Below are 27,238 nucleotides of genomic sequence, written 5' to 3'. Positions count from 1 at the left end.
TTTTAGATTTTGATATCCTTGCTGGCATTTAGACATATCTATATATACCACCTTGATTTTGCAGTTAATCCCATTCTCGGTTTCTGTATTTTTTTTTATACAGTGAATAAAAAAGGATAGCTCTGATAATTTTAATTTCTGTCTTTTGCATTTCTTTATTGTGTATCTGGGATTTTTTAAATCTGTAGTCCTTGTCTTTTGGTCTATATATATAATTACACAACAGTGAGTATATTACTGGAAATTGTGTTTTATAATAAAATATACTTGAATTTTTAGTAAGTTTTAAATTCTTAATTATTTAATGTATTAAGGCCTTCTTTTAGGCTTAACAGCATAAATTAATTGGAATTGGGCATTAATGGTAATATGTAATGGGAACATATTTATTATAGATTCTACCATTATGAGGTCCTAACTAAGTAGGCTGATCTTACCCAGTTGCGCCACACATTCATTGGTATAGATTGGATTGGTATTGGAATGATCTTAGAAAAGAACTTTTGAGGTTCCCTAAGTTCTTTTTTTTTGTTTGTTTAAGGGTGCATTTTTAAAAAGTTAAAATGAGTCTGTACCGACAGTCTTAAAATTTGGGCATTGTTTATGTGTGTAATTTCCCATCTGGAATTTAGAACTGAAATTTATAGATAGTAGACATCTGTAGGGCAAATAAAGTTGTAATAAAAATCTTTACTTTTCCAGTTTTAGTTTTTACCCAGTGCATCCAAACAGGCAGTAGGATTCAACGTATCAAAAGAACTTAGGAGTACTTAAATATAACTACATCAAGCAAGACTTTTTAAAAATATGGTAATTAGGGAGTTTAAAGATTGTTTCCCTTTTTTTGTTTTTAACCCCAATAGGTGTGCGTGCCTCTGATTCAAAGTACGATAAGCATCGATTCTAATGCTTCACCTCAAGGCACTTCATCTCGTGTAGCTGCTTCTCCAGGTTTAAATCCTATAACTCCTATACACAAAGGTAAGACGTTGACATACTTGGGGTTTTGTTTTCCTGTTTTTAAAGAGGGCTTGAATGAAGCATTTGCTCAGTTCACATAAAATGAAGCATTTAATAATTTTGGCTCCCTAATCACAAAGTTCATTCTATACTGATTGTTTTCCCTGTGTTACTGTTGTAATTGCATTGTTGTAGTTGGGAAAAGAAGGGTATTTTTCCACTATACATATGAGATGTATTACAGACGACTCTTCATTTGTTTCAGAACCAGAATCTTAGGGCTTTTATTTTAAAAAAACAAACAGATTTTAACTGATGTTTTAAAAAAAAAAAACGTGGCTTGGGGGGTGCCTGGGTGGCTCTGTCATTTAAATGTCTATTCTTGATTTCCTCTCTGGTCATCATCTCAGGATCTCTGCCTAGCATATTTATTTGAGATTCTCTCTCTCTGCCCCTCCCCTCAAACAAACAAACAAAATCTTTTATTAAAAAGTGGCTTAATTTATATATCATGGGAAGAAAATTATTTGCTGGGTTTTTTAATTTTATGTTAGCTGTTCTAGTCAGATTTTTGTGTTTGTCAGGGATGCCTGCATGTTATTGCAAAGTATGGATTAAGTGTGAAAATTATCTTCATTTAAATGGTGTGTGGCACTAATCTTGATTTTTTTTTTTAAGATTTTATTTATGCATTTATTTGACAGAGATCACAAGTAGGCAGAGAGGCAGGCAAAGAGAGAGGGGGAAGCAAGCTCCCTGCTGAGCAAAGAGCCCCATGCAGGGATGGATCCCAGGACCCTGGGATCATGACCTGAGCCGAAGGCAGAGGAGGCTCAACCCACTGAGCCACCCAGGCACCCCACCCCGACACTAATCATGTTTTTAACCTAATAAGATAATTAGGAACTCTGTTGTGGGCTTTAAGCAAAAATTCAACTTCTGCTTGACAAAAACTTTACTTTTAAAGATAGATTTCATTGAAATGAAGTTAATAAAATACATTCACTTGGGTAGTTGAGTTACTATAACTTGCCGGGTTTTGTTTTGTTCTGTTCTGTTCTGTTTTGTTTTTTTAGGTGCTTCCCCATACGGAACTCCTGTAACTCCCCGGATGAACTTAAGTTCAAATTTTGGTGGAATGGCCACAATCCCCTCTATTCAACTTTTGGGACTTGAAATGCTGCTTCATTTTTTGTTGGGTCCAGAAGTCTTGAGTTTTGCAAAGCAAAACAAACTCGTACTGAGCTTAGGTATTTAATTTTTTAAAACAGTTCAGAGCAAGAGTGCGTTAGCCTGAGAAGAAAGCCAAAATTTTGGGTAATTTTGTATGAAATAATATATAAATATAAATCTCTTTAATAGAAAACACATGTGAGACCACCTAAGATTTTTTATTGAGATGTTTATTTCATAAAGCTTGGGTTTGGCATAATTGTCCTTTTTCTTTTTTAGAGCCACTCGAACATGCGTTAATCAGCAGCTCTTCTTTTTTTTCTAAACATGCAAATACACTCATCACTGCTGTTCATGATAGCTTTGTTGCAGTTGGAAAAGATGCTTCTGGTAAATAAGAGAAAATTTTTGTTTAAACCTGTGCTTAAAAAGAAAAAATAAAACAGCAAATATTTATATAGTGCCCTCTTTTGACCAGATTGTGCTCGAAGACCTTTACATTTAAATAAACTAGTTCTCCCAGTAACCTTCTCTATTAGTCCATTTTTCATATGAAGAAACTGTGTTGTACAGAGAAGTTAGTAACTTGTGCCTAGTCACAGTTAGTGGTGGAGCCGTGATTCAAACCTGGGCTTAGTGGCTCAAGCATCTATACTTAAACTCCTGTGTTTGATAGCCTATCAAATATTTAGATGAAACTTGAAAAATGAAATAGTTTGCTGTTTAACTGGCTGGGAAATTTTTTTCTAGGGGCTTTCAGGTGTCTTTTCGAATCTTTGTTTTGCCCTTTTGTCTCAGAAGCAAAAGGTATTCAGTAAAGAAAATGCAGACAGCAGGAAAAAAAAGAAAATAATTACCCTTAAGTAAGTTACAGGGCCCAATGTTAATAAATTATAGTTTGAAAAAATATGTCTTTGTTGTGATAGTGTTTTATAAACTGATTATAGAGTTGAATATTTTGAGAATTATACTCTTAAGAATTGCTCATCTTATTTAGTGTAAGGATGTAAGGATAAGCCTTTATAGTCCTATCCATTGCATTCTAAAGTTTGTTTTGTTTTGTTTGGCAGATGCAGTTGTCAATGCTATTTGGAAGGAGCTGATCAGCTTGATGAAGTCAGTTATTGAATCAGGTAACTGCTATAACTGATCAAATGATTTTTCTAGCACTCAATGAATATTTGTTTGGCTTTTGTACATAAAATTTATTTTCAAGTCAGTTTTTGAAGTGTATAGCTTCCAGACTTTCAGATAAAGCTGTTTGATATATATTTGGAAAATGAATGTTTCTTAGCTAAGTATATTTTTATCCCTAAAAATACTATATTTTCATCCTTAAAATACTTGCATATTTAGAACTACTTTCTTCCTTTTGATTTTTTGATAGGTAACAAAAAAGAGAGACCAGGTTCTGAAGTTCTGACCCTGTTATTAAAATCTTTAGAAAGCATAGTGAAGTCAGAAGTATTTCCTGCGTCAAAAACACTGGTAAGCATAATGATTACATGGTGGAATTAAAAAATCATAACCAAAAAAAAAAAAAAAAACCAAGAGTGAAAAAATCATAACCAAATTGAATTTTTTTTGTTGGAGATGCTTAAACAGACCAGGTTTCTTTTTCTTTTAAGATTTTATTACTTATTTTAGAGACAGAGAAAGAGCATGCACTCCGCCTAAGCCAAGAGAGGAAGAGGGTGCGAGGGAGAAGGAGGGGGAATGAATCTCTAGCCGACTTAACGCTAAGTATGGATCCCCATGCAGGGCCTGAGATTATGACCTGAACTGAAACCAAGAGTCAAGATGCTTAACCGACTGAGCCACCCAGGTGCCCCCAGATCAGATTTTAAAATTTTTTATTAAGTGCTTTATCAGCAGTTTTGCCCTGTAATAAGTGTTATTCCATCGATTTGGAGTCATTTGAAACCTCAGTAAAGTAAATGAGTATACCGGCAATACAAAAATCTTCCTGTCAGAAGAATGAGCCATACAGAGAAAATGGGATAAAGGATATGAAACGAGAACTGAGGGAACTCAGAACACTAATTGTATAAGATTGTTGAGCTCCACTAATAGTTATTTTGTACATTTAAGAAAATATCTAGGAAATTTGCAACTTAAATGAACTCTGTTTAACCAAGTTAATGACTTTGGCATTAAAGACCTTTTTTATCCTATGTAGTAGAGAATGAAAAAACAAATTGCCTATTCTTTTTATAATAGTGAGTCTCCCAAGATAACTGCAGATGGAGTAAACTGTACCCTACTTAAATTCCTTCTGAGTCTGTGTTCTGGGCTATCTACTGTGGCAGTAGATCATAGTAGTTAATAGCAAGGGCTCTGGAGCAAACTAGATTGAGTTTTCCCCACCCAGTTGTTTATTAACTGAGTGAACTTGTCAGTTTTTCTAGTCCTACCTTTTGTAAAGGAAGTATAGTAGTAGTTTTATACAACTAGGTTTATACGTGCAGTGCATGCTGGGTCAGGAACAAAATAAATGTGTCTGCAAATGCTGTTTAGTATTATCATTAGTGTCTGATTCAGATGAGATTATGAAAGGAAGCATATTTTAACTAACATAACCTTTTCCATCATACCATGTCACTTATGTAGTTCAAATTAATACCAGTATAATACTGAATGGCAATTTGATAGACTCTAATATTTGAGAGAGGTGTCTTTAGACCCAGCTTCTAGTTAGTTGTCCTTTGAAATATACTTTCCTCTTAAACTAGTGAGTACATAATTCATTGCAGAGTATCTTTTTTGCAGTATTAAAAAAATAACCTCAAGGGCTATTAATAGAAGAATGTTTGAATAGACTGCGCATTCATACAGCAGTTAAGAATGTCTCCATATATTGATGTGAAAACTCCTACAGAGTTAGATGAAGGGCAGTTCCAGAGTATCTCACAGTATGTCATTAATGCTATAAAAGGATGTATGTATGACAGCTAGCCCAGGAAGTTTGGTTTCTCTGTATATTTAAATACATGGAAATTTAGAAGGTCTAGAAAAATGAACTCTACAAAATGATAGACATGGTTTTCCCTGGAGATAAAGGACTTTGTCATTTTATTTTTTTATGTTTCTGCCTTTGTAGTTTTAAAACTAATGTAAATAAATTCACATTAATATATAAATATTATTGTGTTTGAACTTCTTGAACAGAGAATCATTAATGAGCATTACTTAACGATAAATTGTTAAATTAAAAATGTAGCTAACAGTACTAGGTTTTGACTAAGTGAAGTATTTTTACGGCTAATACACAACAAAATGTTTTATTTTTCTTAGGTCCTCATGGAAATTACAATTAAAGGACTGCCCCAGAAAGTATTAGGTTCACCAGCATATCAGGTTGCTAATATGGATATTCTTAATGCAAGTATCTTAAATGTAATGCTATGATTAAAATTAGCCAAAAGATAAAGTTCCATGAGTTTTTTTTTTTTTTTCCTTAACATAGTGAAACATAGATTGTAAAATTTTGGAAATGCTGATTATGTTAAAGAGAAAAAAAGGAATTAAATGTGACACTATTAATGGGACTATTTTTCTGAATTACACAAAAAATTCTAGCAGGAAAGTTTTCTATTTGTTTATACGTAGTAAGTAGTACTGTTTTTAAATAGTAAAATTTACTATTAAAAAATTGGGAAGCATAGTAATGGTTCCTTAATTATAGTGAAATAAATGTAATATTTACAGGATGTAGGTATTTATTGGTCCAGCAAGTTTTAATGTTCTTTTTATATCTGGAACATACCATTCCTCAGTTGCTCATGTAGATGGAATAACTGTTTATAAAATATACTAGTTAGTAATTTTTGTGTGCAGTTTATAGAAGTGTATTTGCTACCAATGTGTCATATTCTAAGTAATACCAAAAGTTAAATTTCTTTAGCATAAAAGGATCATTTTATATAATTGATTGTAGAACACTGGTGTAACAAGAAGATTATACTTTTTGTAACAAGAAGATTGACTGCAATCTCCCATCTTTCTTCAGGGAACTCCTGCTTTGTTCTTAATTCAGTTAATTTTTAACAATAATCTCTTGGAATATGGTGTAGAAGATGAGAGGTAATTTAAACTAGTCTTTTTGTTTATATTGGAAAAGTTATTTGATTAATGAGGGTTTTTTTTTTTAAAGATTTTATTTATGTATTACTTAGAAACAGAAAGCACAAGCAGGGGGAAGGAGAGGGAGGGGCAGACTTGCCCCTGCTGAGCAGGGAGCCCAGTGTGGAACTAGATTCCAGGACCTGGGATCATGACTCAAGCCAAAGGCAGATGCTTTAACCAACTGAGCCATCCAGGTGCCCCAGATGAATGAGATTCTTTTTGAGTTATATGCTATATCATTTTTTAAATTAAAAAACCAAAGTGAGACTTTTATCATTTCTTGTCAGTTATTTTTAGAATTTTCTAATAGCAGAACATATTTTGGCAGAAAATGCTGGATAATGCGCGGCTCCATTTTTTTTTCTTCAGGTTTTTTCTCAATCTGGAAACACTCGTTGGCTGTGTCCTTTCTGGTCCAACTTCACCACTAGCTTTCAGTGACTCTGTTTTAAATGTTATTAATCAAAACGTAAAGCTGTTGCAAAACAAGGAGCATCTCTGGAGAATGTGGAGTATTATAGTTACCCCATTAACTGAATTGATAAATCAGGTATGACATAAGTGCTACATGTTTCCCCTAAAGCTTAAGGAACATTTTCCTTTTTTTCTTGTTAGAGCACATGGGGAAATAAATAGAAGCTTGAACTTGAATAGAAAATGTTAAATTTTTTTTCTGTAGGGTTAATTTCTTTACTTATGTTAGTTGATTTCATTGCATTTCTGCATAATCAAGAAAATATAATTTAATGGGGACGAATCAGTTCCCTTTTTTCCAGTAGTGATTATAAAACCAGAAGACTCCCAATATGTTATAATACAACTTTTCATATTTATATTTTGAGTTTTTTCAGTCTTTGTACTATGAGGAATAATAATGGTTGTCTTGACTAGACTGTATGTTCTTCAGATTCCATGGGTAAATCAGTTGGTGAATACCTCAAAGCCATAGAGTAGTCTCTAAACCAGTAATCTGTTGAATTGACTAATAACCCTTACATTTAAATACTTACTGATAATGACATTATTGGCAAGGTGTGGAGCTCAACTTTTGTCACTATTAATAGCTGATCCGTTGCTTTAGCAGTCTTTAAATGGAAGTATTTTCTGGAAATATTTTGCTATAATTCTCAAATGAAATGAAGACTCCGGAGAATTTATTATGGATAGTGTGGTCACCATTGTTTTCACTGCTAAGTTCAGCACATCATTTAAATGGTCCTCTGAAAGAAAAAAGTTTATATTCCTAAATAATTCCTTGCTGTTTGAAGGATAGCAGAGGTCTTTTCTTAAGTTTTGCTTGAATTCTACCTTCTATGTATAGTAAAAGATTTTGAGTTCTCTCTGGGGTTCTTTTGTAGGCCTTAAACACTGCATGCATTGTTTCTCAGTGTTGCTGTAATAGATTACCACGAGACACCTTAAAACATACGGATTTATTCTTTTATATCTCTAGATCCCAGAATATTGATAGGCATGGCTTCTGCTGAAACCCTGAGGGAGAATTGTTCTGTTCCTCTGCTTAACTGTCTTTGTTTCTGGAAATTCTTGATTGTTCCTAGGGTTATAGACATATCACTAATGTCTCCCTCAGTCCTCTGCATGGCAGTTTTACCTCTGTCTTTTTTGTCTGATCAGATTCCACTTTACTTTTACAAACACTGATTATTGGATTAGGGCCTACCCTAATCCAGTATGCCTTTATTTTAACTTGATTATATCTGCAAAGTCCCTATTGCCGACTAAGGTTGGGAGCTCCCCACCTCTTGAACATCTCCACACTGAATCTACCTCACTACAAATAGTAAGATGGTACTACACAGGACTAGAATTAGATGGTAATTTGTCTAACTTTTTCATTATTTTTCTTGTTTCAGACCAATGAAGTGAATCAAGGTGATGCCTTAGAACATAATTTTAGTGCCATATATGGTGCATTGACTCTACCAATAAACCATATTTTTTCAGTACAGAAATTTCCAGTGGTAAGGCAATGTCATATTCTTTACTTAAGGAATTTACATTTTTTTGGAAAATGTTCTTTCATCCTTTATAATAAATTCCTACAGTAATTTTTCCTGCAATCACCTTATGATTTTTAATCAGCTTAGGGTAAGGGAAAATGGTGAAGGAAGACAGAAATTCCTCTTGATCTTTGATAATTGCTGGTATTGTGGCATTGTTACAGTCTTCAAATAGAATTCTCTGGGGGAGGCAAATTTATTATTCTACCCTGGTCTCTTCTGTGACACCTTAAATGTTACATTGGCTTTTTAAAGATACATTCTGTTGGGTGTTTGCTATGTAGATACACATTTTTAAATTTTCTTTTTTTATTGTTATTTTTAGGCTACCATGAAGACCTTACTTAAAACTTGGTCAGAATTATATAGAGTGTTTGCCCGCTGTGCTGCTTTGGTAGCAACTGCAGAAGAGAATTTATGCTGTGAGGAACTTTCTTCCAAGATAATGTCCTGTTTAGAAGATTCAAGCTTTTCAGTGAGTTTATACCAGTATTACTGACCTTGGTTGTATTTGAAGAATACTTTTCAAATAAATTGAGATAACATTTGTGAACTGTCATTTACAAGGCTTCTAGTTTATAGGTGGCTAATATAAAACAAGTAGCAGCATTTCAAAACAGTTTTAGGTCTTGGGTCTACATGACTCTGAGTTCTGTGTTTCAGGACCCTGAACAGTCCTGCACTTTTATTACTGTGTTGCATATCTGCCTGTGCCATTGCAGGAGGAGCCAGCTTTTTTCATATTTATCTCTTAGATCTTTAAAGGCAATCCTTTGGAAGTTTGTAGACCTAAAAAAGTAGGTCTCATTACATTCCTTTATTAAGAGGCAAATACTTTTGGTTGGTATGTATCATTCTAGAATAGATCTCTTTTTGTATTTACACAAATAATTTACATATGTACATGAATACAGTATTCTTGACACTTGAATTCTATTATTAAAGCATTTTTTTCATCTAGAAAGATGAAAACTTGTACCCTTTGATAGTGGTTACACTGTTAGCTCTTGAGGCTATCTATTAAGAGGTAGAAATTTGTCTTTCTTCAGATTTTTTTTAATGCATTTATAATTATAATAGCTTTTCAAAAATATTAGTACAGTTATGATTGTTACATTTTGATATGATAGAATTTCAGAGTGACTTTAAAAATGCAAATCAGATCTTATCACTGAAAAAATGTCGGTAGTACTTAGAATAAAAATTTTAACTGCTTACAACTGCCTATAAGGTTTAATGCTTCATTCCCCAGGGGATCTTATTTAATTACATTTGTTAATACCTATCATGACACTTTGTTTTCCTTTTTGGCTTATATCAGAATCATTTGTATACTTCATTACATTCCTTAACTAACACTCCATGAGGTTAGGGACATTCTGTGTTGATTTGTATCCCTGGTCTTTATCTGGTACATAGTTAAATTTGTTGAGTGACTTTATAAACTGTTAGGGAGAATGTGCAACCATAGTTTTAATCTTTTAAATACTGTCTTGGTTATGTTTTCATCTTTGTTCTCTTCTGGAAGAAATTAAGAATCTGTCAGGTTTTATGAAGTATGCTTAAGATTTTGCTTGGCATTGGTTGGTTCTATTTTTTGGAATAGTTTGAGAAGAATAGTTATTAACTGTTCTTTAAATGTTCGGTATAATTCATCTGTGAGGCCATCTGATCCTGGACTTGGTTTGTTGGGAGCTTTTTGATTACTGATTTAATTGCATTGCTAGTAACCATTCTTTTCAGATTTTGTTTCTTCCTGATCAGTTTTGGGAGGTTATATTTCTAGGAATTGATCAGTATCTTCTAGGTTGTTTGATTACTTGGTGTGTAATATTCATAATATTCTCTTACAATCCATTGCATTTCTGTGGTGTTAGTTACTTCTCTCTCTTTTTTTTAAAGACTTATGTAAGTCAGTTGGACAATTACCACATGATCTCACTAGTATGTGGAATTTAAGAAACGAAACACGTTCATAGGGAAAGAAGACAAAATAAAACAAGACGAAATCAGGGAGACACACCATAAGAGACTTCTAATCAGGGGCTCTTGGGTAGCTCGAGTTGGTTAAGCGACTGCCTTCGGGTCATGATCCCGGAGTTCTGGGATCGAGTCTACAAGGGGCTCCCAGCTCCATGGGGAGTCTGACTCTCCCTCTGACTTTCCTCATGCTTTCCTCTTTTCTCTTCTCTCTCTCTCTCTCTCTCAGTAAATAAAGTCTTTAAGAAAAAAAAGAGAGACTCATAATCATAGGGAACAAACAGGGTTGCTGGAGGGGAGGGGGTGTGGGGATGGGGTGGTTGCTTATTGCTGGACATTAAAGAGGGCATGTCATGTAATGAGCACTGGGTATTATATAAGACTGATGATGGGGCACCTTGGTGGCTCAGTGGGGTAAGCCTCTGCCTTCAGCTCAGGTCTTGATCCCAGGGTCCTGGGATCAAGCCCCGCATTGGGCTCTCTGCTCCTCAGGGAGCCTGCCTCCACCTCTCTCTCTGCCTGCCTATCTGCCTACTTGTGATCTCTGTCTGTCAAATAAACAAATAAAATCTTTTAAAAAAGGGGCTCCTGGGTGGCTCAGTGGGTTAAGCCGCTGCCTTCGGCTCAGGTCATGATCTCAGGGTCCTGGGATCAAGTCTCGCATCAGGCTCTCTGCTCAGCAGGGAGCCTGCTTCCTCCTCTCTCTCTCTGCCTGCCTCTCTGCCTACTTGTAATCTCTCTCTGTCAAATAAATAAATAAAATCTTTAAAAAAAAAAAAGACTGATGAATCACTGAACTCTACCTCTGAAACCAGTAACACATTATATGTTAATGAGATTTAAATGAAAAAAGACCTGGTGATTCACAGACCTGTACCCCTGGCGCTAATAATACATTATATGTTAATAAGTTTTTTTTTTAAAAATGAAGAAAAGTCTTTAAAAAAAATAATGAGTAATCTCATGAACCATTTTATGTCAATAACTTTGCTAATCTCAATGAAAGGGACAGATTCCTTCAATGACACTTAGTATTAAAGCTTGATCACGAAGAAATAAGTAACTGTGAGAGCCTTATATTTACTAAAGTAATTGAACTTATAAAAAAAAAAAGGGAAGAAAAAAAAGATACTTATTTAAGTAATCCCTCCACTCAAGGTGGGCCTAAAACCCACAGCCCCAAGATCAAGAGTCACGTGCTCTTCTGGCTAAGGCAGCCAGGTGTCCCTGTAAATCCTCTTACCCTCTTTCATTTCTGATTTTCCTTGAGTCCTCTTTTTTGGTTCATAAATCTGGCTAAAGGTTTATTAGTTTGTTGAACTTTTCAGAGAAGCAGCTTTGGTATATTGATCAGTTCTATTTTTTGTCTCTAATTCTTCTATTTCTGTTCTAATTTTTACTATTACCTTCTTTCTACTGGCTTTGGGTCATGTTTGTTCTTTTTCCTGCTCCATTAGGTTTAAGATTAGGTTGTTCGGGAGTTTTTTTTGCCTCTTGAAGTAGGTGCATATTGCTATAAACTTTCCTCTTACAACCACTTTTGCTGCATCTAGAACACTGTGTTTTCATTTTCATATGTCTTCATGATTTCTTGTTTCCCCCATTCATTGTTTAGTGTCATGTTATTTTACAACTTTCACGTATTTGTGTTCTTTTGAGATACTTTCTTGTGGTTGATTGCGAGTTTCATAAGGTTGTGGTTGGAAAAAATGTATGGTATGAGTTTGATTTTTTTTTTTTTTTTAATTTGTTGAGAGTTCTTTTGCAGCTTAACATGTCCATCCTGGAGAACATTCCATGCACACTTGAAAAGAACGTGTGTTCTGTTTTAGGTCAAAATGTTCTTAATATAACTGTTCTTCAGCTATTTCTTCAAATAAATTTTCTGCTCCCTTTTCTGTCTCTTCCTTCTGAGATGACTATAAGGTGGATGTTTATGCTTGATGGTGTCACTGAGTTTCCATGGTCTCTTTTTATTTTTTATTACTTATTTCTCTTTTGTTCAGCTTGATTGCTTTCTATGATTCTTTCCTCCAGGTCACTCACTGATCCAGTCTTCTTCTTTATCCAGTGCACTATTTATTCCATCTATTATTAATTTTAGTTCAGTTATTGAGTTCTTCCATCTCTGGTTGGCTTTTATGTTTTCTCTTTTAAAAAAAAAATATTTTATTTACTAATTTGAGAGAAAGGGGGAGGAGCAGAGGGAGAAGGACAAGGAGACTTGGAGCTGAGCTCAATGGTGCTTGACTTGGGGCTCAATCCCAGAAATTTGAGATCATGACCTGAGCCTAAATAAAGAGTTGGATGCTTAACCACCAGGTGCTCCTTACATTTTCTCTCTGTTCAGTGTCTCACTGAGGTCCTCCAGTCTCTTGTCAAGTATTGAGCATCTTTATGACCATTAACTTTCAGTTTTCTGTCAGGCATATTACATATCTCCATTTCAGTTAGGTCTCCTGCTGGGATTTATCCTGTTCTTTCATTTGGGACATATTCTTCTGTCTCCTTATTTTACCTAACTCTCTGTATCTCTTTCTGCGTGCTGTGTCTCCTGCTCTTGTAAGTAGTGGCCATATGAAGAAGAGGTCCTGTAGTGCCCTGCAGTAACCGTGTCCCCTGTTTACTAGAACCTGGTGCTTCAGGGTGTTTCATATATTTGTTGTTGTGTGGGGCAAGGCAAGCCGTTAGCAGGTGAGGTGGAAAGTATCGTGCCAATCTAGTTCCCTTACATGTCCATGTATCTAGCCTGGGCATTGGGGAGTGAAATTGCACCTGCCAGCTTTTGTTTTTGGATGAGTCTCTTAAAGATCCCTATTCCTCCAACACTTGTTTGGGGATTAGTTATAAATGTCTTTGTCTTTCCCTTGTACCCCAGGCATCTCTTAGACTGCTGTATCTGTGCTGTATCTCAGTGAGGTTGTTTGTATGCTGTTTGTATTCTTGTTGCTGTCCCCTTAAGGTGGAGGACTCAATTTCTGCTGGTAGTCCTGGCTTAGCCAGCGGATTTTATTAAAGTTCGAGGTGTTGAGCCTCACACAGAGCCAAATTTACAGGGATTCATCTTCCTGGTGCCTGGGGTAGGGTCTGCTGCTTTCCTTCTCTGTGCTTGCAGTGGCTCTCCCTACTGGGGAGTATTTTGTGAACCAGCTTGATCCCCAAGCTTATCTCTACCGTTCTATTTGCCGTGTGGCCACTTTTCTTCCTTCAGCCATGAAGAATATGTTCTGCCAGTTTCTGTCATTTCTGGATTATTTGTACTGATGTGGATATGATCTTAGGTGTATTTTGGAGATGAAATGATCTTCCTAGTCTACCATCCTACCCTTATCTCCTGTTTCTGAGAGCTTTAATAAAGGATCTCCCTGATTGTGAATTTGATGTATTTGAAAATGTTTATTACATATTTTAATGCTACACTGTCTTACTTATTTTGTGACTATGAATTTACAGTAATTAGTTCCTCTTTGCTGCCTTTTTTTTTTTTACCAACTTGATTCTAACTGATACAATATGCTCACATCTTTTTGAGGATCTGTAATCTTTTTTTTTTTTAAACTTACTGAGAAACTTACAAAGAAAATAGCATGAAACATTTCAGTTTAACAAATTATCATGCAGAAATATTTCTGTAGGCATCACCCAGTTCAGTTAATGGAGCATTATCAGCACCTCAGATGCTCCCCTATGCATTTTATTTTGTTTTGTTTTGTTTTGTTTTAAATATTTTTTTTATTTATTTGACAGAGAGAGAGAGAGAGAGATCACAGGTAGGCAGAGAAAGAGGGGGAAGCAGGCTCCCTGCCGAGCAGAGAGCCTGATGTGGGGCTCGATCTCAGGACCCTGGGATCATGACCTGAGCCGAAGGCAGAGGCTTAACCCATTGAGCCACCCCGGTTCCCCGTACCCTATGCATTTTATTTATTTATTTATTTATTTAATTAATTTATTTGATAGAGATCACAAGTAGGCACAGAGGCAGGCAGAGAGAGAGAGAGGAAGGGAAGCAGGCTCCCTGCCGGGCAGAGGGCCCAACGCAGGGCTCTATCCCAGAACCCTAGGATCATGACCAGAGCCGAAGGCAGAGGCTTTAACCCACTGAGCCACCCAGGTGCCCCCCCCCCCATGCATTTTAAGTCACAATGCCCTCCTCTCCCTAAGAGTGAATTACTGTCCTAACTTATTGAAAATCTGTTTCATTAAAAATATTTTTACTATACACCCCACACCTGTATATTACATACATTTGTTTAGCAGCATTCCTTTCGTAGTAAATTTTATAGTAAAGTCATATTGTGTGTCTTTTGGGTTCAGTGTTTCAATTGGAAGGTTCATCCATGTTGTATTTAACTAAGTTCATTTATTGTAATTATTACATGTATTTCCATTATATGGATTTAGGATTTTCTTTGTATATATTTCTCTACTTATTTTATGTTTTAACCTTTCTGTGTCTTTTGTAGCATATAAGTAAATACGGGAGTGTTTTTTAATAAGTATGTTTAATTTCATATTGAATAAGAAATGGACTATGTTTTAATCCTTAGCTTCTTTCAGATACTATTATTGAAACTTATATTCATCTATCAAATTTGAATATCCATTCAAATTTAATATTTATATCCCTTTTTAAAATTAATATCCATTTTACCCCAGCAATCAAAGATGGGATTGTACATGTTTATTGATCAGGGTTGACACTGGTAGCTGGAATGCATTTCCTAATTGAAAAGAGAGCCATTTTCCCAGTCTTGATAGCAAATTGTAGTTAGAAGTGTCCTTTACGTTGAAATTAGGAGCAAGGAGGAAGCACTGGAACTTTGATAGCTTTTCTACATGAAAATATAGATTGTCATCTGGACTGACTTTCCACATAGTTTTTGTTAGTTAACTAGGGCACTGCTGCTTTTTCTCCTCCTGGCCCATTATACTCATTGAGGAGGTTGTCTTTGGGGGGCAGATATGTGAGTATTAGTCCAGTGAACTGGAAAAGTGGTTAGTAATGGAGAATAGGGGAGAAGGAAGTATGTCTGTTTTCTAGATCTTTGATTTCAATATTTGTTTTAATGAATTTCTTTTCTTAGAACTCTCAGTATGTCTCCTGTTACTCAGTTTTGCTAGGAGAGCTCACTGTTTTGGAATTGGTGCTGGGATTTCCTTCGTTCTGTTTTTTTAGTCTTCCCTCCCTGCCTTTAAAAAAGTTTTTCTAGGGCGCCTGGGTGGCTCAGTGGGTTAAGCTGCTGCCTTCGGCTCAGGTCATGATCTCAGGGTCCTGGGATTGAGTCCCGCATCAGGCTCTCTGCTAAGCAGGGAGCCTGCTTCCTCCTCTCTCTCTCTCTCTCTCTCTGTGCCTGCCTTTCTGCCTACCTGTGATTTCTCTCTGTCAAATAAATAAATAAATAGAGTCTTTAAAAAAATAAAAAATAAAAAAATAAAGTTTTTCTAGGGAATTTCTTATGCTTCTGTGAATTTTTTATTTCAGTTGAATTTCAGAAGGTGGAGGAGGAAAAGGATATGAAGGACCTTAGCAACTTCATTTTTTGTTTTATCCCTGCGTTTAATGAACACTTAAAATTTTCATGAAGAGGGGTGCCTGGATGGCTCAGTGGGTTAAAGCCTCTGCTTTCAGCTCAGTCCTGGGATTGAGCCCCACATCGGGCTCTCTGCTCAGCAGGGAGCCTGCTTCCTCCTCTCTGTCTCTCTAACTGTGATCTTTGTCTCTCAAATAAATAAATAAAATCTTTAAAGAAAAAAAAAGTTTAAAAAAAATCTTTCACGAAGAATCTGATAAAGAATCTAATTGAGAACCTTGCTCTTCCATTCTCAATTTACTAGTTTTATATGCTGAATCTTAGGGGCATCTTAAGACTGAATTATCTTCCTTAAATGTCAGGAAACAAAAATTATGGTCCTTGGTGCACAGCGGTTAACTAGGAAATATTTATAACTGTATACTTCATTCATATACCTTACATGTTATATATGGCAGTGAAGGTCATATGTTTGTTGATGCTTACTATTTTTGGAAACTATGCCAGTATTTGAAAGTTTCTAATAAAATACTTAATTATTCTTTCCTAGAATTTGTTGTTCTTGGATAGGATCATTCACATAGTTACTGTAATGATTGATTGCATTGACTTCTCACCATACAATATTAAGTATCAGCCCAAAGTTAAATGTAAGTACTTTTTTACTTTGTTCACCCACTGTTGCATAAACACAATTGTCTAAACTGTTGAGAACAAATACAAATATCTTTTCTGACCTCATTTTACCTGCTTTAGATGTTGTATAACTATGTCATATGTGGTTGTCATACAACTATGTTGTATAACCTTGGTATGCTATGAGCTCACGTGTTCTTGCACATGCTTGTGATCTCTCCCCTTTTTGTCTCTGTCACACACACAAATATCTTTCTTCCTTTGTATAACCTGAAACGATCAGTATTATTCTATTTACAGATTGCCTAATATGAGTCATTTTACTTATTCCATCATAGGCAAGGAATTATCTGGGCAGGAAACTTTGATGTTTGTTAGAATGTTCTTATTTGTCCCATTACTGGTGACACATTACTGGTTAACACTTACTGGTTGTTTAAGACAGTATCTGCCAGGTTTTCTATAATAAGTAAGTACCTATGAGTAATTAATATTTTGTGGCAGGTTCTTTAAGACTATGTATATATCCTTTTTCTAAGCAAACTTTCACCCATGAATTTATTGTCCATTAATACTTCTTGTCTAAAGCACTAAGAGGATTACCAGAGCAGTTCACATCATTTCATTTGATTATATTGATTATATCAAGATGTTTATCTCCTTTGTCTTTAATTACATTAATTCTAAAAGTGTCCCTGATATTTATCTCATATTTTCATGGTAAATCATTCTACATTCAGGGTCATGAGTTCACGTCCCACTTTGGGGCCTTAAAAAAAATAAAATCATTCTATAGCTGTTGAGCAGTACTAGGCACCAGTCACTTCCAGGTGCAAATGACATCCTGATGTAAGTATAGCTTCGTTTGTCCTTGATACATTTTTTTAAGGTTTATTTATTTTAGAGAGAGAGTGCACCAGTGTGAGCAGGGGAGGGCCAAAGGTAGAGAGAATCTCAAGCAGACTTTGCTGAGGAGAGAGCTGGACTGGAGGCTCAGCCTCAAGATCCAGAGATCATGACCTGAGCCAAAATCCAAAGTCAGCCATCTAACTGACTGAGCCACCCAGGTGTCCCTACCTTATTTTATTTTTATCACTGGCTTTTTGTTATTCAGTGGTTTATAATTCATTGTTATTAATACTTATGCTCATGTTGGCCTGTATGACCATTTCATGTGTTTCCATTATTTTTTGAGCCCTTCGGCATAAGATAATCAGGCTCATTCTGTACTTCTCATCCTTCAGCCTAGAACCAACCATATTTCCAAGGAACGTTGGTCCTTTGCTGAGGATGGATGGCATTTAGAAACTGAGATCTGTTCGTTATTATTAAGATGTCACTGCTTCTGGATCCTCTTGAGTAGACAGGTGTCGGATATGTGTCACGTGATTCATGGCTGTCTCCTCCGCCTTAGCATACTGGCCTGGAATTTTTGGGTGGCCATTCCTTAGGGAAGAAGGTTAACTTCCTTTTGTTGGTAACACTTGTTTTTTATTTCACCACATGATATTTTTCATCACCAAGCACTGATTTAGAGTTTTCTCTTAAATCTGAGATATTTTACCTTAAGAGAATAGATTCTTTGAAGGAAAGGTAATTTTTAAAAATCTGTGATTTTCTTGACAAATGTGGGTTTATTCCTGTAGGTAGGTATCGGAGAGACAGGATCTAAAAATAAAAATAGTACACAGAAAAGTCAAGACAGTGCTTTTAAGATACATCTTTTAATTCAAATCTAGGCTTGCTTTCTTTGCAGTCTTTCTGAGGATTTGGATCTGTGACTTGTTGAGTGTTATTTGTAGGGTTCAGTTTATTATAGATGACCTAGGGAGCAATAATTTCTAAGGGAAGTTTTGTGACATCTAAAGTTAATTTTGGAACCTATCTTTAAAAAAAAAAAAAAGATTTATTTATTTTACGGCAAGCCACTTGCATGTGAGTTGGGGAGGTCGGGGGGCAGAAGGAGAGAATCTTCAGGTCTACTCCCTGATGAGTGCAGATCCTGTCACAGGGCTTGATCCCACCATCAGTGAGATCATGACATGAGGTTAAAACAAGAGTCAGACACTTAGTGACGGAACCACCCAGGCATTCCATGGACCTTATCTTATAACTTAGTACTTTCTTACAAATCAGTTGTTGAAATTCAGAATATAAACATTTGAAATGCATTTCACAACTCCTTAGAGAAAATACTCATTTTCCTGGATTTCTTCTAGATCTGCCTAATAGTTTTTCTTTGTCTCTGCTTCAGTTTTAAAGACAGTGTTGTGATACTTACCACTAATGGTGTATCATTTTAGGATTTGTGGGTATCACTCTACAGAAACATGTATATTAGAAGTATCTGTCATTTTTATAGATTATTTTTCATTTAAATGGTATAAATTATAAAGACATAGAATAATACTTTTCAAAATACTTGAGTTTTTAATAAATTCAATTTTATCTTAGCACCACAGAGACCTTCAGATTGGTCCAAAAAGAAGAAGGAACCTCTAGGGAAATTGGCCTCTTTATTTAAACTTATTGTGAGAGTGATCTATTCTTTCCACACTCTGAGCTTCAAGGAAGTACATTCTGATACTCTCCTCACTGTCGGCAACTCAATCATCAGTATTCTTTCTAATGTACTTGGACGTATTTCTTTGCCTTCTATGATCCGAAAAATATTTGCAACTTTAACAAGACCTCTGGCATTATTTTATGAAAACTTAAAGTAAGTATTTAGAATTTCTATGTAATAGCTTTAAATTAAATGTCTTTAGATGTAGGTAGCAAACTTTTGTCATTTTCCCATCAGCTTCTTGTTATGGATGGTAATTGTTACCATTTAGTGAAGAGGGTACTATATTAAACTGCATTTGTTAAAAAGGTAGTTCCAATCATACAGAAATATAAATAAGAGGTAGAAATTGGGAGTTTTAAAATTTTGTGTGCTAGTTCAACCCTGTCTTTCAATTTAGTGCATACCTTTTCAGATTTGATAATACAAACAAGCATACCTGTTAAGTTTACAATGTATATGAAGCATATTTGACATGCTACTTTGTGGTTAAGTATATGGTATACCCTTAAAATATTGTATGCGTCTTGTACCATTCATCTAAGAATCTCATTCTCTTTGATGTCTGCAGAGGGTTCCATAAATCTTTGTACCCAGTTTCCTCTTAGCAGACATAAATGTTTTTCCAGCCTTTTCCCTAGCTTCACAGTATTATAGTCGAACATATTTGTATACATAACAGTTTGCCACTACTTCTTCAGAAAGAGGTCGTAGATGTCAGATTGTTGGTTCAAAAGGTATACGTACTTAAATTTCTGAATTACCATGTAAAAATTTACAGTATCCTTTCCATTTGAATCGAAATAAGCAATGCCTTGAACCATGAAAAGTCCCAAATAACATAACTTTTTTAAAAAAGCAATTTGAAAGTATTCATCGATGTTTCTTCTAGCAAGCTTATGTGGTTCAGTCATAATAGTCTGTCTTTTATAAATTAAATACATGGAGAAAGTTTTAAGAACAAATTTGATAAAAGTACAAAGTAGAACCCCAAATTTATTAGCTTTTTGTGCATCTTTTAGCCTTTAAGCTTAAAAATAATTTATGCTTTTTAATTTTTTTAAATTTTTTTTTTTTTTAAGATTCTATTTATTTACCAGATAGCGATCACAAGTAGGCAGAGAGGCAGGCAGAGAGAAAGAGGGCAGCAGCCTCTCTGCTGAGCAGAGTGCCTGATGCGGGGCTCTATCCTAGGACCATGGGATCATGACCTGAGCCGAAGGCAGAGGCTTTAACCCACTGAGCCACTGAGGTGCCCCAATTTATGCTTTTTAAAAGAGGTACAGAAAGAAGTGACTAATATTAGTATTTTGAGATCTTTTCTAAATGTTTTTCTGTGGCTCTTTTTTCTCCCCGCCGTGGTTCATTTTTTAAAAGATAGGTTTGTTTCACATTTGTTTGATAATTTGACATTTTTAAAATTAAATCTTGGGCACCCTTTTATATCACTACACGTCTCATTTTTATGGCTACGTTACATATTTTTAGGTTTAACTTTCTGAAATATAAGTGGTACTCTTGTGTTTTTCTTCCCAGGCTTGATGAAGTTCCTAAAGTGTATAGTTGTATGAGCAACAAGGTAAAAATAGACAGTTGTCTATAAAACATATTTTCATGGTGAAAAAAATGTTAGGGTTTAGGTAATTGTCTTCCTGTACATAGTTTTGATTTGTAAAAGGATTATACTTACAGTTTTGAATGGACATTTAATAACATGACATGGGCATGTAGTTTTTAAAGAAGGGTTCAGTAATGTTGCTTTAAATTCGTACAGCTCCCCACCTCCTATCTTAGCCCTTTATACACGAGGGTAATTGGTTCCTGGTATTTTATAGGTAAAACTTCTGTAGTTAACTATTACTCTCTGTTCATGAGAAAATGTAACTTTTTTTTCTGTTAGTGGAAGATTGTTTGAAATCACAGTCTTGTATTAATAATCACAGTAAATTCACCTGATAATTTGTCAGTTTATAATCACATATTTAAGGAGACAGCTGGGAGCTTTAAAAAAAAAAAAGTTTTAATTGAAAAAATTGAAATAATAACATGTTTTGAGTTCAGTATGTTTTGTGCTTTTATTTTTTCCTGTTTTAAAAGGACATTTCCATTTTTTATCGTAATAAAATTTTCCTTTTTCCTAGTTAGAAAAGCTACTGGGAGAGATAATTGCTTGCCTACACTTCAGCTACACTGGAACTTATGACAGCGAACTTCTTGAACAGATCTCTCCATTATTATGCATAATATTTTTGCACAAGAATAAGCAGATTAGAAAACAAAGTGCTCAGTTCTGGAATGCTACATTTGCTAAAGTGACAACGTTGACTTACCCTGAAGAGTTAAAGTATGCTACCCACAAAACTATTTTATATAGTTACTGTGATTGCTTAAATTGGTATTTTGGTTTTAATAGGAATTTTTATTTGGAAGAATTATTGCAGAACATTCCTCAGTTGAAATGTTACTTGGAATAACATGGTAGTTATTAAACATAACTTGACCTCTGACTTTGGTCCTGAGAATAACCGTGATTTTAGGAACATTAAAAGCAGTATTAAATTTTCCTTAATAAAAGAAATATAAAAAGGAAGAAATTGGTGGTTATTAAATACAGGTGATGTGTACACAAGAGTTTAATAGTCTACTTTTGCTTAGAATCTTACGTGATAAAAATTGGGAAACTTCTTAAAGAAGAATATTTGGGAACTGAAGAGGTGAGCAAGAAACTAAATATTCTACATTTGTCCCAGTTTTGTTTATGTAGAATAAGAAACAATCTTTAAGGTGGATGTATTTTGGCACTCTAAAATTATCGTTAAAGTGTTCTTATTAACATATTACCAGTATTTACCAGTACTGCTTGACTCAAGGTGTGTGTGTTTATGTACTTTTTTAAAGACCAGTACTAAGACAAGCCAAACAGAAATTTCTATTGCTTTTACCTGGTTTGGAAAATGTTGAAATTATGGAGGAATCCAGTGGACCCTACTCCGATTCAGTAAGTAGAGGTTTTTTACTTTTGAATATTTGAGCACTTCATTTATTGGATTGCAGTGTAATTCGTAAAAGGCAAAATGTTAGAAATTTTTTTGACGTGATTTAAGTGCGTAAAACTGGAGCATAAGAGCGTCATGATACAGGGTTTCTCTATGAAGTCCATTTCCTAGCTTTAAACACTTTTAAAAAATTGAAGTATAGTTGACATAGAGTATCCTGTTTCAGATGTATATCAGTGATTTGATATTTTTATACATCATGAAATGACCTTCATAAGTCTAGTTTTCCATCTGTTATACAGAGTTACGGCAATATTACCCACTGTATTCTTATACTTAGCGTTCCATGACTTCTTTCTTTTATAACAGGAAGTTTGTACTTTTTAATCCCCTTCACCAATTTCATATGTCCCAACCAATCCCCCTTCTGGTAACCAGCAGTTTGTTTCCTATCTTTGAGTCTGTTTTGCTTTGTTTGTTCACGTTACATTTTAGATTGCAAATGTTAGAGAAATCCTACAGTATTTGTCTTTGTCTGATATTCACTTAACATAATACCCTCTAGGTTGATCCATATTGTCACAAATGACAAGATTTTGTTCATTTTTATGGTCAAGTGATAGTTGATTTTGTATGTGTTTGTCTTACGCATTTATCTTTCAATGAGTATGTGGTTGTTCCATGTCTTGGTTTTTTTAAGTAATGCTGCAATGAACATGAGGGTGAACATCTCTTCAAATTGGTGGGGTTGTATTCCTTGGACAAATACGCAGAAGTGAAACTACTGGGTTCTATGGTAGTTCTGTGTTAAATTTTTTTTTTTTTAAGATTTTTATTTATTTATTTGACAGAGCGAGAGACACCAGCAGGCAGAGCTGTACAGGGAGAGGGGGAAGCAGGCTCCCCATTGAGCAGGGAGCCCAATGCGGGGCTCCATCCCAGGACCCTGGGATCATGACCTGAGCTGAAGACAGTCACTTAACCAACTGGGTGTTTTTGTTTTTGAAAGCCGTGGGTGTTTTTGTTTCATCAGAGGGTGGGTTGGGGTGAGTCACTGGGGGAAGCAGCGCTCAACTGAGGGTGGAAAGATGACAAGAGAATCCTACAGTCCAGCACTTACTTTGGGTACTCCTGGGAAAAGGGCTGGGTGGCCTGAGGGTGAATCTTCTGTTTTGGGGGAGAGGGCCCAAGGCCCCAGACACTGAGAGCTGGGGCTCAAGAACAGGGCCTGGGGTTGGGCTCTCGTCTTTGTAATCACTCTACTTCAAGCCTTTTTAGTTTGCCTTCTCATGAGATTTGTACTGTATTTGCGCCTTCCCTTGACCAGATGTGGGTGGGTCCCTGGAGCAGGGCTATATGGGAGGTCACAAGTGTTAGTGGGGTTCTGCTCATGTGCCTATTGCCTCTATCTCACAGAGAGACAAGTGTGCCCTCTTGCCCTGTCCTCAGCTGTGTCCGGGGTGTCTGGGCCTTGTCTGCCTCAGGGCCAGGCTGCAGAGGTGGGTAGGCAGACGAGGTCCTCGCCCAGGAATGGAGGACAACGGTGGTTAGGTCCCCTCATGGTTCTGCTTGAGGTGGATTAGCTGAAAGGTGATGGAGTTTAAGCCCTTTTTCTGTTCCTGTTCTAAATAAACACTTTTGAATAAAAAAAAAAAAAAAAAAGCCCTCTCTTTCTGCCTGCCTCTCTTCCTACTGGTGATCTCTCTCTATGTGTCAAATAAATAAATAAAATCTCAAAAAAAAAAAAAAAAGATCAAGTGCTCTACCCATCTTTTAGTTGGGATTTTTTTTTAAAATATTAAGTTGCATGAGTTCTTTATGTATTTTGGATATTAACACCTTATCCAGATGTATTGTGACTATCTTCTCCCATTCAGTAGATTGCCTTTTCATTTCGTGTATGGTTTTCTTCACTGTGCAAAAGGTTTTTAGTTTGATGTAGTTTCATTTGTTTATTTAGATATTTTTTTGCCCTTTGGCCTAAAATAATTTTCTGATAGAAGAGCAGTAAATTTCACCATAGATTCTCAGTTAAATAGTCTCTGATTCTTATTCATTAATGATTCTTTTTGAACTATGGCATTTTGTGTATTTTCCTTTGTAGATGTAATTATTAAAATAAATGGTAAAGTATTGCTTTAGGTAAACCAGGAATAATAGTTACTCGTCTGTGTCTAAGCAAGAGTTGCCCTTCATTTTCTCAGTTCTTTTCCAGCAAATCTCATTCCTTCTGTCAGAAAAACATATCTTTGCTATCATATAACCTTTTGGAACAAGATTACTTTAGCTAATAATCATATTACATTCCCATGAGGTAGACATTATTACACAACTTTTTTCCTACTCAACAACAAATGGAGTCTTTGTTTAGAACCTATGAGAGAAAAAAGTTAACAGTTACTTAAGCACTCTAGTTTTCATTTTTGGCCAAAATAAAATTCCTTATCAGATAATTAGATTTGTGGAGACTTGTTTGGTGTAATTCATCCTGAAAAAGTCTAAAAGGGATATGATAGGTAATACTTTCTATCGTGCATGCCTCCTTATTTGATATTTAAAGTTTATGAATGTGATTGTTTCTTAAAAATATTCCCAGTAATAGGAGGGGTCTTTGAGTTCATTAATTTGATTGACTTTTAGCATTTATTTGTATATCTTATTTTTACAATTTGTAAAATTCTCAAAATAATTAGAATTCATAAAATTTATAAAAATGGTGCAAAGTAGCTACTGTATGAGTTAGAGATGCCAAAACTGTTTGCTGTTAATAAATTAGACATGTTTTCTTTGACATGATTTTAAGTGAATAATGAGAAGAGATCTGATACTTGAAATGAGTATTATACTGAAATTTTCAAAGCATGAAAAGGAGAAATAGAACATTTGTACTTAAAAACTTTCATTTTTAATAAAACAGACAGAAAATTCACAGTTAAATATGAAGATAAGTGGCATGGAAAGAAAATCAAGTGGAAAAAGAGATTCTTTTCTAGCACAAACAAAGGATGCAAAAGAAAATAAGAAACCACCAGTCAAAGTATGTTTTTCCAAACTTTTATTTAATGGTAATTTAATATTAAATTAGATAGTAGTTGGAAAACATACAGCTTCTAATTGGGAAAAAAAAGTGATTAAAGGCCAAATAGAAAGGATTAAAGGGGGAAAATAGAGCTTGACCTAAAAAGACTATTAAGTTAGCGTGGAAGTCTAGAAGCTTTGTGAATGGATTCATTCTTACTAAAGTGTGCTTAATATGTAGCATTCAAGTGGGCCTATTTGGCTGAGTTGGTTATTTATCTGCCTTCAACTCAGGTCATGATCCTAAGTTTCTGGGATCAAGTCCCACATTAGGCTTCTTCCTCAGTGGGGGGTCTGTTTCTCTGCTGCTCCCCCTCTTATGCTCTCTTTGACAAATAAAATCTTTTAGAAAAAATATGTAGCATCCATTAAGTATAGTTAATTCAGGCAGTAGCCCCCTTGAGATAGAATGAAATCTAGGTATGAATATAGCATAGGTAGCATAAGAACATTTTAGAACTTCTGTTACTGCATAGAAAGAGAGCACTTAGGTAAGATACCTATTTTGGCCTCAAGTCTAGTAATCTTAATCTTACTAATTGCCAGTAACTGATTTTCACGTAGTAATTTTATCCCTGTGATTTCTAATGAGGGGGAATTCTAGAATCTTGAAACCATGGCCTTGGCAAAAATGAAAGACAGAAATACTATTTTTGAAGAATGACTCTCAACACAGTCTTGTTTCAGTTATAAAGTAGAAATGTAAACAGTTGCACTGAAAATTTGTAAAAATAACAGTACCAGTGTTACTGTATGGAGCATGTATTATATTGCCAACTTTTACTCAGTTTTGGCTTGGTTTATGCTTCAGCTTGAAAGCTGCTGATACATTCTCTTGCCAAACCACTTGATTTCTGTATGTTGGCCTGAAAAACATATTTGTCTATGCTTTGTTGGTATGCTATGCTTTGTTGGTAAATTGCCTACTTTTTAAAGAGGCGTAATAATTTTTATTTTCTGAATGTTGATTAGAAGCAGAAAGTGAGGGGCATCCTTGGCATTAACCAAGGATAATTGTACTAATTATTAACTTATCCAATAGGTTTGAACTTCAAACTTCTTAAGTCATTATTGAATAAGTTTATAGAGTGCTAGAGTAGAGATTGATTGAAGTATTGGAAAATAATTTGGAAACTCAAGTGTACATTTGCCTTTTATAAATTTGCAGTTGAAATTAGAACCGTCTTCTACAAAAACAAAGAGTGAAATGCCTTTGGAAGAGGAAAAGTCTACTGATTTCGTGTTTATACCTCCAGAAGGAAAAGAAGCAAAGGAAAGAATACTAACAGAACATCAGAAAGAAGTACTCAAAACAAAGAGGTTTGTAGCCTTTTATTTTGAATTGGGTGTTCTGTAATCACACTTAAGATTTCATGCAGTATAACTGTAACTTTGTGTTTAGAACTAAAATACTATGTATAATATATGGCTATATTTTAATGCCAAAAAGATACGCCGTACATGGCTGCATTTTAGAATAAAAATGGTTACTTAGTAACATACTACATGTTTATGCCTTCATAGCTGACTCCTTAATGGAGGTAGTGTTGGAACAAATAAAAAATGATTTTGAGGAAAATAAATATCTAAGCCTTAATTTTACATTGTTCTTAAAAGATAAGTAGATGTACAAATCTAAGTTTAATTTCTAGTTATAGGAATATCACATTTTGAAGTTATTTATGTAAGATCTTTTTCAGATACGATATTCCTGTCATGTATAATAATCTGGATGTTTCACAAGACACTTTGTTTTCTCAGTATACCCAGGAAGAGTCTATGTAAGTATGGAAGCTGTTGAAGTAACTGACTTTCTAACTTTTAATTAAAAACAGTATTTTAATTTATACATTTTTATTTCAGGGAAATTCCTCCTCTAACTGAAAAATCAACAGAAGATACCAAGGTGATATATAAGGTATATTTGGGGGTTTTTAGAATCATTATTCCATTATGAATATTATTATTCCATTAATTTTCAGATATATTGCATAATCTCATAACTCTAACTGATACACTTTAGCAAAATTGTAGTTATTGTGTTTGTGGATGTATGTGAATGTATCTGTTTAAAATAAACGGGTTTTTGCTTTATTAAGTATTTATAATTAGAAACACAAATTAATGGGCATCTGTCACCACCTTTGGAATATTTACAAAATACTGAAAATC

At 34.9% G+C, this 27,238-nt stretch overlaps 1 protein-coding gene across 6 annotated transcripts in view; it reads left to right on the top strand.

The window, feature by feature from the left end:
- The window catches only part of RIF1 (replication timing regulatory factor 1), a 63,498-nt gene that overhangs the window by 20,239 nt on the left and 16,021 nt on the right, over nt 1-27,238 (top strand). For 3 of the 6 annotated variants that reach the window (XM_045066815.1, XM_004743836.3, XM_013051913.2), the window contains exons 11-29: nt 864-981; nt 2,037-2,210; nt 2,413-2,523; nt 3,204-3,266; nt 3,521-3,621; nt 5,428-5,514; nt 6,143-6,216; nt 6,628-6,808; nt 8,133-8,240; nt 8,605-8,754; nt 16,341-16,440; nt 18,881-19,145; nt 20,529-20,571; nt 21,134-21,336; nt 21,891-21,990; nt 24,906-25,025; nt 26,235-26,386; nt 26,767-26,847; nt 26,930-26,984. In XM_045066815.1, the coding sequence (XP_044922750.1) occupies nt 864-981; nt 2,037-2,210; nt 2,413-2,523; nt 3,204-3,266; nt 3,521-3,621; nt 5,428-5,514; nt 6,143-6,216; nt 6,628-6,808; nt 8,133-8,240; nt 8,605-8,754; nt 16,341-16,440; nt 18,881-19,145; nt 20,529-20,571; nt 21,134-21,336; nt 21,891-21,990; nt 24,906-25,025; nt 26,235-26,386; nt 26,767-26,847; nt 26,930-26,984 (2,286 nt within the window). The remainder of the gene's footprint in view (nt 1-863; nt 982-2,036; nt 2,211-2,412; nt 2,524-3,203; nt 3,267-3,520; nt 3,622-5,427; nt 5,515-6,142; nt 6,217-6,627; nt 6,809-8,132; nt 8,241-8,604; nt 8,755-16,340; nt 16,441-18,880; nt 19,146-20,528; nt 20,572-21,133; nt 21,337-21,890; nt 21,991-24,905; nt 25,026-26,234; nt 26,387-26,766; nt 26,848-26,929; nt 26,985-27,238) is intronic. The other 3 variants (XM_004743837.3, XM_045066816.1, XM_013051914.2) reach the window with 3 other exon arrangements.

This window comes from Mustela putorius, unplaced genomic scaffold, assembly GCF_011764305.1.
Source record: "Mustela putorius furo isolate JIRA1106 unplaced genomic scaffold, ASM1176430v1.1 tig00003869_pilon_pilon_pilon, whole genome shotgun sequence".
NCBI lineage: Eukaryota > Metazoa > Chordata > Mammalia > Carnivora > Mustelidae > Mustela > Mustela putorius.
This window is presented reverse-complemented; position numbering and strand designations above follow the sequence as displayed.